This window comes from Sinocyclocheilus anshuiensis, unplaced genomic scaffold (assembly GCF_001515605.1).
Source record: "Sinocyclocheilus anshuiensis isolate Anshui unplaced genomic scaffold, SAMN03320099.WGS_v1.1 scaffold1756, whole genome shotgun sequence".
NCBI classification, from domain to species: Eukaryota; Metazoa; Chordata; class Actinopteri; order Cypriniformes; family Cyprinidae; genus Sinocyclocheilus; species Sinocyclocheilus anshuiensis.
This window is the reverse complement of record NW_015558655.1, coordinates 244,244-258,519: the sequence shown is the minus strand read 5'-3', so window position 1 is coordinate 258,519 and position 14,276 is coordinate 244,244. Positions and strand designations below refer to the sequence as shown.

The 14,276-nt window shown below is 37.6% G+C and overlaps 1 protein-coding gene across 1 annotated transcript in view; it reads left to right on the top strand.

Moving 5' to 3' along the window:
* Positions 1-12,998: 12,998 nt before the first annotated feature.
* LOC107681044 (zona pellucida sperm-binding protein 3-like) overlaps positions 12,999-14,276 on the top strand; it is a 92,107-nt gene continuing 90,829 nt past the window's right edge. Inside the window, exons 1-4 of the mRNA XM_016477186.1 lie at positions 12,999-13,079; positions 13,166-13,279; positions 13,354-13,474; positions 13,546-13,726. Coding sequence (XP_016332672.1) covers positions 12,999-13,079; positions 13,166-13,279; positions 13,354-13,474; positions 13,546-13,726 — 497 coding nt within the window. The remainder of the gene's footprint in view (positions 13,080-13,165; positions 13,280-13,353; positions 13,475-13,545; positions 13,727-14,276) is intronic.

Genomic DNA, 14,276 nt, shown 5'->3' with positions numbered 1-14,276 from the left:
GTGGAACAGTCGGGTTAGACTCTCACTGGTGAGAGTGCAGGTGGTTCCAGGGATTGCCGGGAACTGTTATGGAGATTATGTAGTGTGCAGAGAATTTCCGACTGACCTAGTGATGATGACAGGAGGGCAACAGGTGGTTGTTAGCCCTCTGTTTTGCTCGAACGTCACTAGAAATCTGATGTTTGCGGTGTCGCTTGGCTCTTGTGGCGGCACCGACTTGAGCTTGCCTGAGTTGTGTTGGTCGAGGTTTCGCTTTCACAATTTGAGTTGAATTACTGAAATAAATGAACTTTTCCACGACATTCTAATTTATTGAGATGCACCTGTATATTCCAATGTTCCATTAACATTATTTTTCAGGAGTCTGATATCAACTGAATTTATAACATATATCACAGGGTGACAGAAATTATGACTTAGAAAGAAAAAAAAAAAAAACAAGAGCAAAAAAATAACTGATTTTAGCATAAAAATGCTAAGTACATTTACATATCTCAGTCACAGGCATAATATAGGCCCTTTATAAATGTATAGCCACGTGACAAATATCTTGTCATTTTTCCACAGCTCACCTCTATGGACTATTTCTTGCTAGTATAGCAACTAATATAGTGTCCCACAAAAATATTTTTATAAAAAAAAAAAAAAAAAAAAAGCCATATTCATTAATAATCTGGATAAGGATGGGGATGGCCAGATTAAAAAAAAGGTCCTTGCCTCAGAGGAAGTGAAGCGATATCTTCATTCTGTAAGTTGACCTTTCAGTGCATCATGCATTCATCAGGCCTCTGCCACATATGGATTCAGCAGAGTCAGTTCTGAGATAGTCAGACCTGCCCATATGATTATATTTTGTAAATTATAAACGGTCAGACTCCAAGATGCGATCAAAACTATCTTCAATCTGTGAGTGTAACTGTCAAGCTCTGTAAGGCAATGCACCTCAGTGATAGAATAACTCTTGATCTAGTAATGAGAGCTGCTCATTGCTCTCTACGGGGAGGCCCTGAGGTTGTTCTTACAGTGTTTGGAGTTGCAGGGGGCCACTGGGTGCCAGTGAAAACAGAGTAAGTGGCATATAGAGCTGTGAGAATAATAAGTGGTGTCATAAATATGTCATTATGTCTGCTTGGCAGGAGTTGTTCTCTGTGGTGTGCAAAGCCATTATTCCACCCCTTGCTGCCTTCGTGTGTCTCTTAACTATCTTTTTTAATACAAAGACCCACACTATTAATGACAAGACAGGAAAAAAAAGAAAGTCTTTGTGAACTTCATAGTCTTACATAAATTGGAAAGTGTTACATAATTGAACATGTTAACAGTGCATTTTAGTACTATTATAGTGTTAAAAAAATAGCTTACCCAAAAATGACATTTATGTCATTATTTACTTACCCTCATGTCATTTGAAACTCGTGCAGTTTTTTTCTGCAGAATTTTAAAATAATGCATTGAGTTCACTTCCTTAAAAAAAAAATAAATAAATAAATAAATAAAATACACCTTTTAATCTGTTGCATTTCTTTCTTTCTTCTCAAAACAAGAATTACTTCAGGGAACGTTTTACTTACTTTTTATTTAAGCATCCTTAAGTCAAATAACGTTTTGTTTTTTTTTTTCGTTTTGTTTCTGTCCTTATATATATTTTGGCCAGTCAATTAATATTAATATTTTTCCTCTTTTTTTTTTTTAACACGTGTAATACTGTGAGGATGATTTTTAGGTTTTGCTCTCCTGCTTAATAACACAGAGGGTGCATTTTTGATAATCTCTTGTTGGATATCATATCAGAGCATGAAATGAGCATATCAGAGCTGTACTTGATTCAGTATGCTGTTACACTCTGTTTACCAATTGGTTGAGAAACTGTTGAAGAGTTTAAGCTGCTGCTTTTCTATATTATTCCTCTGGATGTTGTACATACTGTCTACAGAAAAGAAAGTCAGCCTGGGTATAAAAATGAACATTACTGGACTGTAGAAAGAGTACAGATGAAAAGTAGTGAAGGTTCTGGATTCATAGTGCAAAGGTACTTTATCTCATCTGTGTGTCCTTTAATTTGCACCAGGAGGACTCTTGCTTTTGCTTTGAATAAGTGGTGGTGCTGGCAGCCTAATATATGAGCTATTAACGTTTGCAGGTTCTATTCCATGTGAGGTTAAGTGGAACTGTATTTAGTACTGATCCATCAGCAATAAACTCTGCCTGAGGACTGCTGTCAGTTAGTTTATTGGAGAAAAGTGTTCATTAAATAGTATGTATTGTGAAGTCATGATTTAATATTCATTCAGTTCATGAGGAAAAAGTCTTAGATCTTTGAGTTCAGCTCATGAAAAATGGGGGCAAAAACAAAAGTGTTGAGTTTATAATTTTGTTCAGTGTATATACAGTCCTTATTTCCATGCATACTAAAGTAATATATCTCACAAAGGATAAACAAGGACCAGAATATCAAAAACAGTGTGTGAGCCTAAAATGACACAAGAGTGAATGCATATGCTATATAATATAAATATGCAATGCTATAAATATAGGATAAATATACTGTAGACCGTATCAATGTAAGAAAGTATATCAATGCAACATGTCCAGCTGGTTTTTAGACATTGCTTTATTTTTTTAAATGTCTTGTGGCCAGCCAGGCCTAACCAGTTTCACCAAGAATATCTACTGTATCTGGTCAAAACCCCGCACACTAAGTGGATGTCCTGCTGATCAAGTATCCAAACAAACTATAAACCACCTCAAAGGATTAGTTCGCCCAAAAATTAAAAATCTGTCATCACCCTCACATTGTTCCAAACTTCTATGACTTTCTTTCTTCTGCTGAACACAATAGAAGATCTTTTGAGGAATGTTGGCAACCAAACACTTTCTGGCCCCCATAGGTTTCCATAGTATTTATTTATTTTTTTCCCCCCATACTATGGAAGTCAATGGGGACCAGCAACCGTTTGGTTACCCACATTGTTAAAAAAAAATACAAATAAATAAATATTCAGCAGAAGAAAGAAAGTCATACAGGTTTGGAACAACTTGAGTTTGAGTCATTTATAATAGAAATTTCACTTTTGGGAGAATGGTCCTTTTAATTTAAACTGCTTTAATGTTCACCCAAAAATGAAAGTTCTGGAATCATTTAATTATGGCATTCCAAACCTGATCAAAATATCTGTGTGCTAACAGGTGTAAAAGAATGTGTCGATTGCTTTCTGGGGTCCCATTCTACATATCTGCATATGCTGTGAATTAAAATAAAAGCATTCTCAACTCCTCCGGATATGACAAAAGATTAGTGTGAAAGCACTCAGGGGTGACAAGAGAGAAATGGAATCCATGAAATATTCATGCCTGCCATTTTATCTAATATCACAAGCCTTAAAGCCTTGACAATTAGCAGGCTCTCTGCCCACATTGATTTCCTTCAGAACAGAGAGGGAAAACAAGCCTGAAAGTCCAGTCATCAGCACAGGAAATCTCTCTCTCTCTCTCTTTCTCTCTCTCTCTCTCTCTCTCTCTCTCGGCCAAAATGGGTGATAGTGAACACTGGTACAGTAAACAACATCCGACGTGAAACTTTTCAAGATCCTATTTTGTTGACAACACTATCCATCAAAAATGATTGAATTTCAATGTTTTGAAAGAAGACAGAACCTTAATGTTGTCTAGTTATTTTTGCCATCTCATGACAAGCTTGTGTCCTTATTAATGTAAAGCAGGAGTTCTTAAACAGTCTGAACCCAGGACCCATACTTGCAAAATAATACAATATATTGTTTTAGGCCATATTGTACAATGTCTTTTTCTTTTTTAAGACTAAAACAATTTCAGTATTGAGTATTTTGAAGAAGCATTTGTACAGTATAATAAATTATTCTTAAAAAGAAATATTAAATATAATAAATGTATTTCCATTAAAAAATATATTTTGTTCATTTATATGTAGAAATACCTCATGACACACTGTAAAGTAATGTATAGTGAACAAGTTATAGAATTTAAACATTCTTGGTGTAAAGAAACACACATGAACAGCTGATCGCGGAATGGTTTCTGTGCTTTGGGTGGGCAAAAGATCTTCCTCTGTACTCCACCCTCTTCATGTATTCTCTTCCTGGCTTTGATGTGGAACCTCAAAGAGGGACTTCAAAGCCTCTTCTGGAAGGAATGGTGAGAATGTTTATGTGAGGAAAATGTCAATACTTGGAGTCTATCAGCATAATCAAATTACTTTTCCCAGCTAATAAGCCTGTGGCAGCATTTCATCAAGCTGATATGATCTTTGTTGCACTCAAGAGCTGATCAGGAATGTTGTTTGCCAAGGATCAGGTGTAAGCCGCAAGAAGTGCTGCAGTGGTCCAGGGAGGCAAAAGGAGAGAGAGAGAGAGACAGAGATACAGCCTGGAGATTGTGTTGCATGTGTATACATTTTATTGACCAGCGCCTACCCAAGGATGTGGGAAATCAACCAGTACCAAATACAACAATAAAACTGCTAACCTGAACTGCATCCAGAACCTGCTCAATTGCATTGCACATTAAAAAAATTGATTGAATGTTTTTTTTTAAACATTTGATTTCAAAATAAAAATCTAAAGGAATTATTCATTGAATTGGTGGACTGCACAGTATGTTTTCAGAATTTGAAATGGCTGTTAGGTGGGTTACCTGCAATGAGGTCAAGGATTTACTCTTAACCCCCACTAGATGATTTAAATACACCATTCTGTGATCAAAAAGCATCTTCGACACAATTAAAATTAGTGATGGGCAGCACTGGCACCTCACAGCAAGAAGATCCCTGGTTTGAGTCAATAGGCCTTTTTATGTGGGGATTGCATGTTCTCCCTGTGTTGGCGTAGTTCCCTTTCATGGGAACTTCGAACTGCGTCCTCTAGGGGTTCCTATGTATCCTCTGGATACCTACTTGAACAGGGTGTTGCTACTAGGGGTCTGTTGAGACAGTTCCTTCAGCACATACAAAGAGAAATGTGCCGTAGCCCCTGTGTGACAGGCCAAGAGTAATATGATTCTAGGCTCTTGGTCGTATTCCCTTAAAGGAATCTAGCGACCCCTAGAGGACGCAATGTCTCGTTCCCTACTCAGGGAACCATGGTTACATAAGTAACCTGAGACGGTTTCCTCCACAATCCAAAAACAAACAACATAGGTGAAGACACTAAAATTGTTAAAAGGAGAAACTTGTGTTCTGTTGACAAATTTTCACTCTTCGCATCCCATCTGGCCAAAACATATTTTAAATATATATTAAAATATATGTTGTAAACTGTGAAGCTCAATGAAATATATTTTTGAAATTGAAAATTGTTACACTGACTGATGAGGAAGGCTGGCAGATAAAAGTAAAAACATGGTTTAATGAACAATAAGGAGACAGGCGCAACAGTGTGTATACCACAAACACAGACAACAACCGACAATGAACAGAAAACCAAGAGGAACTTATTAAATACACAGAGATAATGAACCAAAATGACAAACAGCTAATATGATTAATGAGTGTCCATGGAAACTGATGAGTGGCGGGAAACTAGAACAAAGGAAACAGGAAAGTGATGGGAAACAAAATAAAAGTCCATGACAATGAAACTAACTAAATATATATGTGAAAAAAGTAATATGCTTTCAAAAATGTACAAAAATATATTAAGCAACATGTTTCATATTTTTCATTTTGTTTTATGTCTTATGTCTTATTACCATACTGACACAAGTCAAGAGACTTTCCAAGTTTGGTTTTTCATTAGACCAGCGATACCTTGATTTATATCTCCTGAGAAAATATTATATGGCCTAATAGGTGCCTAAAAATAGTTTGTCACAATGAGCATCTATGATGTTTTTGAAATACAGCCATACCTGTCATGACTAATTTGCTCTTGCTTCCATTTTGCAGATTGATACTCACCTGCACTGCACCTGGCTCCTGCACATTTCTTGCGACCTGTCACCTTCCTGTCACTCAACTGTGAAACCCACGGAAACCAAAATAATGCAGCCAAGAGTCAGACAAATTTGGCCTATCTCCTAAGCACTGGCTGTTCTTGCCAATCTCTCAGAAAGAGTCTGTTAAGTCACCCTACGTCTGCCTCTCAGTCTAGTCCCTGCATGCCTCAAAATACTGCACCCATAATGGTTACTGCGGCACTCTTTTCACAAAGGACAGTGGGGGACAAACTGTGAAAGACCAGTAGCACTTGTTCTCAACACAGGTGGGTTAGGTTTGTGATCAGTTGGTTATGGCCAAAATTCAGAAGGAAGCTCTGTTATAAAAGCTTCACAGTTTGACTTGTATTTATCATGGCAATACAGTCTTCAGCAACAGTAAAAATGCAGTATATGCAGATATTATATAATATATTTTGTTTATTAACTGGCTATTCATTGCTCTGCAACTCTTAATAGGACAAGTAGTTTTGAAAAAAAAAAAACAATTATATTATATTATATTATATTGGGTGGGACGTGACTATACTACAATCATTAGGAGACTGATGAAAGAAAGCTTTCTGTTTCAATTTCCCCCACATGATTGTAAAGCGCTTTGGGTGTACAACAATACACAGTAAAGCGCTATATAAATGCATCATTCATTCATTCAATTCTGTTAAGGGGCCCCATCAGAGTTTACCTACCTCAGAATATTTACATTAGCCCTATATATCAGATAACAGATGTTTTTGTTGTCCATATCAGTACATTGTCATTGACATCTGCATTTCAAATTCAATTAAAATTACTTACTGTTTTAGCTTACAGAATATGCAATATTGTTTGAAATTGCACATATGTATTATACTGGTTTAGACAGTGATAATTATTTATGCCGACCCCACACAACAACTAAGCTAACAACTCCAATAAGCACAACAGTGGTATAAAGTCAGAGTGTTTTGCGTTCAGACAACGTCGGTGCTGTGGATGTGAGATGAAGTTCATTTAGAGTGCTCATATACAGTACAATATTTATTTATTTATAAAGCAGTGTCATCCGGAATTTAAGAGGAACTACAACATTTAAATAAAAAAAAAAAATTATTTATGGCAATGTAAGCTATATGAATGTGGAAAAAGAAACATCCATGCTTTTGATTCTCATTCACTCACATCATAAGCTGCACTAATGTTGTCTCCACATCAAAGACTTCTCATGCTGCACACTATATTGTGAGTCACTAAGATATCCCTTTTAAAAAATAAGTACACTTTTAGCATACTTTTAAAAAGAGTACATATTACAATGTTTTCAGAAGCTCAACTGGATGCCAATCTATTGTCTATAGTTAAATTTGGTAACGTGTACTACCAAATGTACTGACAAGTATTCATGGTAAACTAAAATATATGTTAATTCCATTTGAAACTTGTATGTCATGTATTTAAATATATTTGCAATTACACATTTCTAATGTTTAAGTTGCAATTTAGTACATTTAAAATATATAAACTTTAAATGCAATATTAACACACAGTTAAAATCATAATCAAGTACTTTGTATGTGCTTTAGTCAACGCATTAAAATATAAGTAATTTCTTCAAAGCACGACAAAATATTAAAACATAATAATTTAAAATGTCAAAGTAAAACTGTCAATTTTTGACATTATTACAAAGTGCACTTTTCAAAAGTGTACTTCATTGTGTTAAGAGACAGTAATGAAAGTGAACTGGCTTTTTATTTCATTAATATTATATTATCTGCAAGTAGAGTTTTTTATTTTTGAATGTACGCTTAATATTTGAAGTACTCTACAAGTGCACATTCAGTACAGTTCAGCACAGTTCTTGTTCACATGGGAAACACTGAGCTAGCGACTAGTTGACTGCTTTTCTGGACAGCCAGTAAAATCCATAGTAAATCTGAATAGCTGTACAAGTCCTAGTTGTACTTATATTTTTAATTGTAGTACTTACATTTTAATACTTTAAGCACTGAATGAAATATACAACAAATATAGGATAAGGGGTAAGATTCCCCCGAAATAGGCAAGATAACTCCATCCCCACCCCATAATTTTTCTCTCGACCATAGATGCCACAAAATCTTATCTCAGCACATCTGATGAATTGCTACGATTACAGGGAAGGTCTTGAATGGGCAGTTATGTATGTATATATTCATATGCCTGTATATAAATAAGTTTACCATTCAGATTAATCTCTTTTACTGAGATTCTGCGTTGTCTGTCATCGGTTAATAATTTGTTCAACTAAATTTTCAAAACGTGTTTTTAAAAAGAATAGATGATTTAGTATTTTACAATAATGACACTTTAAAAAATATATTTATATATTTATAAGAATCCAACTAAATTAGAAAATGTTTCTATTGATTTCCTTTAATAACAAACTGAATGATGCATCATCACCCTGCACAAGCTAAACGAATATCTATGTTACAATTCAAAAGTAAATGCACATTTCTCTTAAGGGGGGTTCTCTTACATGAGTTGCTTGTCCAGGGAAAGAGGAAAATAATTTCACCATGTTGTTTTTGTTGTTTGCAGATGGTACAACCTATGAGCTCAGGTGAGTGGATGTTAATATTGACTCAGCTTGAGGTGGGGACCTTCTGAGACAGCGAGATGTGTCAGCAAATACTGGCCAATACTTAATCGCCACCAGGGCATGAAACAGGATCAGAACAGGATCATCATTCGGCAGCTTAATCGCAGTGTTCTGGAAGACAGAGATTGTGTGAGTGCGTGTCCATTGCCCCATCATGTGTAAGTGGGTCACACACTATGATCTGTCATCTCAACCCCACATACAACATAACATGATACCCCTTGATACAAATAACAGCAGCTCCAGTAACCCCCAAATTAAGTCCACACCAAACATACATACATACATAAACTGAGGCCGCAGTGGGTGAGTTTTTACACATGCTATTCCTGAATCACTGTCTGCCCTCTATAATGTGATCATGAAGTTTGCCTGCTAAATGTCTAAAATACATAATGACCTGAATGATTCATGAGGTTTTTGTTTTAATCATGAATTTGGTAGATGCAGAAACACATAACCCCATGCTAGTAATTGCATGAAAGCAAAACTAACTGGCCTTTTTTTTTATTTTTTTAGCTGGTTATAACACGAACCATGAACTAAAAGATATACCTTTGCACGAATTTTATAACTTACCAGTCCAATGCTAAAATATTGTGAGTTCCTTTCAAAACATTGTGATAAATGTTTTAAACTTTACATACATTTGGTGTAGCTGCTAGTTTAAACCAGTGGTTCTCAGCTGGTAGGTCAGGACCAAAAAATGGCTCACAAGTCTATAAAAATTGATAAATACAAATAATAGGGTAAAATTGATCAACTATTTCATTGTGAGAGTTAGGATAGGAAAATTAATTTGCTTATCAACTTCACAAAAAAAGGGCAAAATGCTTTCTATATCTTTTGATAATGACATCCTTGAAAAAGCATTGTTGAGACCACACAGAAAAAAAAATTATGCAGTCTTTTCACTTTTGCTTTTGTTTATGTTGGTTATTAACAAAATTGTCAGCTTTTATTCAGCTATGTAATGTTGAAATGGATGGGAGACCTCCTGGGAAAACTAGGTTGCTGCATGCTGGAAGAGGTATTAGTGAAACCAGCAGGGGTTCCTCACCCTGTGGTCTGTGTGGGTCCTAATGCCCCAGTATAGTGACAGGGACACTATACTGTCAAAAAGCACGGTCCTTCAGATGAGACGTTAAACCGAGGTCCTGACTCTCTGTGGTCATTAAAAATCCGAGGATGTCCTTCGAAAAAGAGTAGGGGCATCCCAACCAAATTCGCCCATTGGCCTCTGTCCATCATCATGGCCTCCTAATCATCCCCATATACTGATTGTCTCCTCTCACCAATAAGCTGGTGTGTGGTGGGTGTTCTGGCGCAATATGGCTGCCGTCGCATCATCCAGGTGCATGCTGCACATTGGTGGTGGTTGAAGAGATTCCCTCCTTCCATTTAAAACGCTTTGTGTTCCTGAGAAACCTGATGAAAGTGCAGTAGTTATTGGCGATTCTATTGTACGGAACGTGAAACTTGGCAAATTTAAAAGTGCTGGCTAATGCTAAACGTAAATTCAGTAAGATTGTTATTCACACCGGCGCTAATGATGTTCGACTGCAAGTACGATGTAAGACACTGTAATATGCTCTGGTCCCCTCCCTGTTTACTGCGGCGACGAGACACATAGCAGACTGTCGTCACTCAGTGGCTGGATGTCTAAGTGGTGCCCGCAGAATAGGTTTCATAGACAATTGGAGTTTTTGGGGCAGACCTGGACCTGTTGAAAAGAGATGTCTTCATCCCTCCTGGGGTGGTGCCGCTCTTCTCTCTAGAAATATGACACATAGTCTTAGAGTTTGCACTTGACTAACTCGGTCCCAGGTCAGGAAGCAGACAGACTGGCTAAACCGACCTTCAGCTAGCTGCCTCACGTCAAAGAAGTCAGTTAATTCTCAGCACATAGAGACTCTTTCACCTAGATATCATACTATAGGGCCTTTCGCACCGCTTTAGTTCCAGAACTAAATGTACAGTACTAAAGTACTGGGACGATTTTGCGCGAACTATTTCCCAGTACCATTTAAACGGTTGCATTCGCACCGACAGTGTGTATTAAGAAGTGACGTAAGCCGGTCGACAGCGACATCATTTGTGCGCGGACTTCAACAACAGAAACAAAGAAGAACAACATTAACAACAGGAGGATGGAGGACGCTGTGATCGGAGCTGTTTTTGTTGTGTCTCGCGGGTTTTCCAAACCAATTTAAGAGTAACAATTTAATTGATGTTCAACAAATAAAAAACAGATGTAAAACAGAGAAACAAATTCTAAAGCTTGGCTTATTGAATATCAGGTCCCTTTCTACGAAAGCGCTTTTTGTAAATGATATGATCACTGATCATAGATGTGCTCTGTTTGACAGAAACCTGGCTAAAACTAGATGATTACATTATTTTAAATGAGTCTACCCCACAAGATTACTGTTATAAACATGAGCCACGTCCAAAAGGTAAAGGGGGAGGTGTTGCTTCAATTTATAACAATATTTTCAGTATTTCTCAAAGGGCGGGCTTCAAGTATAACTCATTTGAAGTAATGGTGCTTCATATAACATTATCCAAAGAAACAAGTGTTAATGATAAATTCTCTGTTATGTTTGTACTGGCTACTGTATTCAGGCCACCAGGGCACCATACAGACTTTATTAAAGAATTTGCTGATTGAGTTAGTGCTGGCTGCAGATAAAGTCTTAATTGTTGGTGATTTTAATATCCATGTTGATAATGATAAAAATGCATCGGGATCAGCATTTCTAGACATTCTGAGCTCTATTGGGGTTAGACAACACGTGTCAGGTCCAATTCATTGTCGAAATCATACTCTAGATTTAATACTGTCAAATGGAATTGATGTTAACGGTGTTAAAATTCTGCAGCAAAGCTATGACATCTCAGATAATTATCTAGTCTTGTGTAAACTCCATATAGCTAAAACTGTAAATTCTACTCCTTGTTACAAGTATGGTAGAACCATCACTTCAACCACAAAAGACTGCTTTGCAAGTAATCTTCCTGATTGATCTCAATTCCTCAGCATATCTAATTGCTCAGAAAAACTTGATGATGTAACAGAAACTATGGACTCTAGCCTACGAGTACAGTATAACGGCTGACAGAAAAGGAAAAAAAAAAGTTTTTACTGACATGGCCTGACAACATCTCATCTGACCGCAGTTCACTGTTGTTCTACTGAAGCTCCTCATCACCTTTACCTTTTCCGCGCTCGTTTGACTGCTGAGGCAAAGTTGGAGTGCGCGTATAATCTCCCATTTGATGTAGTCATAAAGACATTCTGCATCTAAATAAACACAATTCTTGTCATGAAAAAAGGAGAGAAGGGTCTGGCTGCAGCCTGCACGTGCACTCTCAGACGTGCATTCTTAGGCTTGCACTCTCAGACACTTGCAAGAATGCACGTCTGAGAGTGCAAGCCTGAGAATGCACGTCTGAGAGTGCAAGTGCAGGCTGCAGCCAGACCCTCTTGAAAAAAGAGACAGAAGTCGCAGTGAGTGGGGTGGCCAACCCTAGCTCCGTCCCTGCATTAATTGCGTTAAATATTTTTAATGTGTTAAACTGAAAAAAAAAATGTAATCGCATGCGTTAAAGCATTACATTTTGACAGCACTTATTCAAATATAACTTCCACTCAAATATATCTTCCAGTGAGACGACAGTTCTCTCTGGTGACTTATGCCAGGCTTATTCTGTTCTACACTTGCCTGCAAACTCGCATTTGGTTCTGCCAGTTGACAACTAATGACCCCACTCTAAATTTTATTTCTTTGATGATAATCAGTTAAATTCAGATACCCAATACAGAAGAAAAGACCTGTCTCTACTTCCACATCATCACAAGTTTAGAAACCAAAAACATATTTTGGCATTTTGCTGGACTATGGTTTTATGGTTATATTTATCAAAGTCTGAATTAAATAAAATGTTTGTTTACTTCTGTAAAATAAACTATTTAGGAACTTTCTTGTTTCACTGCTTGATGTCCAATGGACAGTTTGACCCAGAAGCAAAACAACAATAGGTTGTACTCGTTTGGGGCGTCCAAAACCTTTAATGAAACAGGTCTGGAAAATCATTAAGCTTGTCAAAAGGGGGCAGAGCTATTTTAACTTCCTGCTCTTGACAAAAAGGAATCAGAGAAAGCCAGTAGTTATTCTGAAGTTTTTATTTATTTATTTATTTATTTTTAACAATGAGGCTAGTGGTTTTTAGTTGTGTTGGATTGTTGTTGCTTATTGCAGTTGACTTGAGTTTGGCACAGTGGTCAAGATTTCAACAAGGCCAGGATCCACTAAGATTCCAACAGCAACAGTCGCCAGTTTTAGCTCCTCAGCAATCTGTTCAAGATCCACAGGCATCAACAACTTTTTGGCCACCAAGACCTGCAATGAGGCCTGCTGGGGTGGATGCACAGAAGCTTCAAGAACCTGGAAGTAGTCAGTCCAAACAGCTTATGCAGGCTCCTATGGTGGCTTTGACCTGGCATTTTCCTGGCCATAAGAACCCCAACAGCCAGATGTGCCTTTTGAGCAGCGTGTACCTATAGCTCCCCAGAGTGTTGCAGCACAATGTGGGGATAACTTTGTGCATGTGGAGGTTAAGAAGGACTTCTTTGGTAGTGGTCAACTGGTGAATCCTTCATTTCTCACTTTAGGAGGCTGTGCAGCTGTAATAGTGCCAGTATTCAAGGTAGTAAACTACTTTGTCTAAGAAGTTTGACCAAAACTGACACTTAATCCTCTTTTACTAATCCCAATAGGTTGCATAATGTAAGCAGCAATATCTTGTTGCCCGCTTGGGTTCCTTTTGCTACAACTAAAGTTGCAGAGGAAGTTCTGGTGTTCTCCTTGAGGCTCATGACTGGTAATATGTATTTAAGTGTTATAACTTTTATAAGTGACTAGGTAGTGTTGCCAATGTGACTTTCATTTCAGATGACTGGATGTTTGAGAGGCCATCCAATCAGTACTTCCTAGGGCAGTTCCTGAAGCTTGAAGCTTCTGTGAAACAGTACAACCATGTTCCTCTGCGCATCTTTGTGGATGGTTGTGTGGCTACTGCGGCCCCTGATGTGAACACCACCTCTCCAAGATATTCCTTTATTGATAGCCATGGGTTCGTAAAGAACCGCTCCTCAAACTCCCTGTTGCAAACAGAGCCTAAAAGATGTGGGGTTTTTTTGTTGTTTTTTTGGTTTTACTTTTCCTCTCCCCGCATTCTCTTCAGGTGCCTGGTAGATGCAAATCTTACAGGCTCCACTTCCAGTTTCATGCGTCGTATTCAGAGTGACAAGCTGCAGTTTCAGTTAGAGGCTTTCAGATTCCAGCAAGATGATAGTGTCAGACTCTGTTCAATGTTTTGTGTGTGTCTTGCTCCCCATGTGCCTTCCTATGCCCTTATTTGGTTAGTTTCCTGTTCCTGTCCTGATTAGTTAAGTTCATTTGTCCCAGGTGTTTCCCTTGCTGTTTCAATGCTCCCAGGTGTGTCTCGTCATCCCCTCCTCCTGTGTGTATAAATAGTGTTCCCTGTGTGTGCTCCAGCGTCCGGTATTGTATGTTAATGAATGTGAATGTCTGCTGAACTCTACCGCTGTTACTACGTGTGTTTTCCTGGTTCCCTTGAAGTTATTAAAATCCCATCATTAATGTACTCCTCGTCTCTCTCC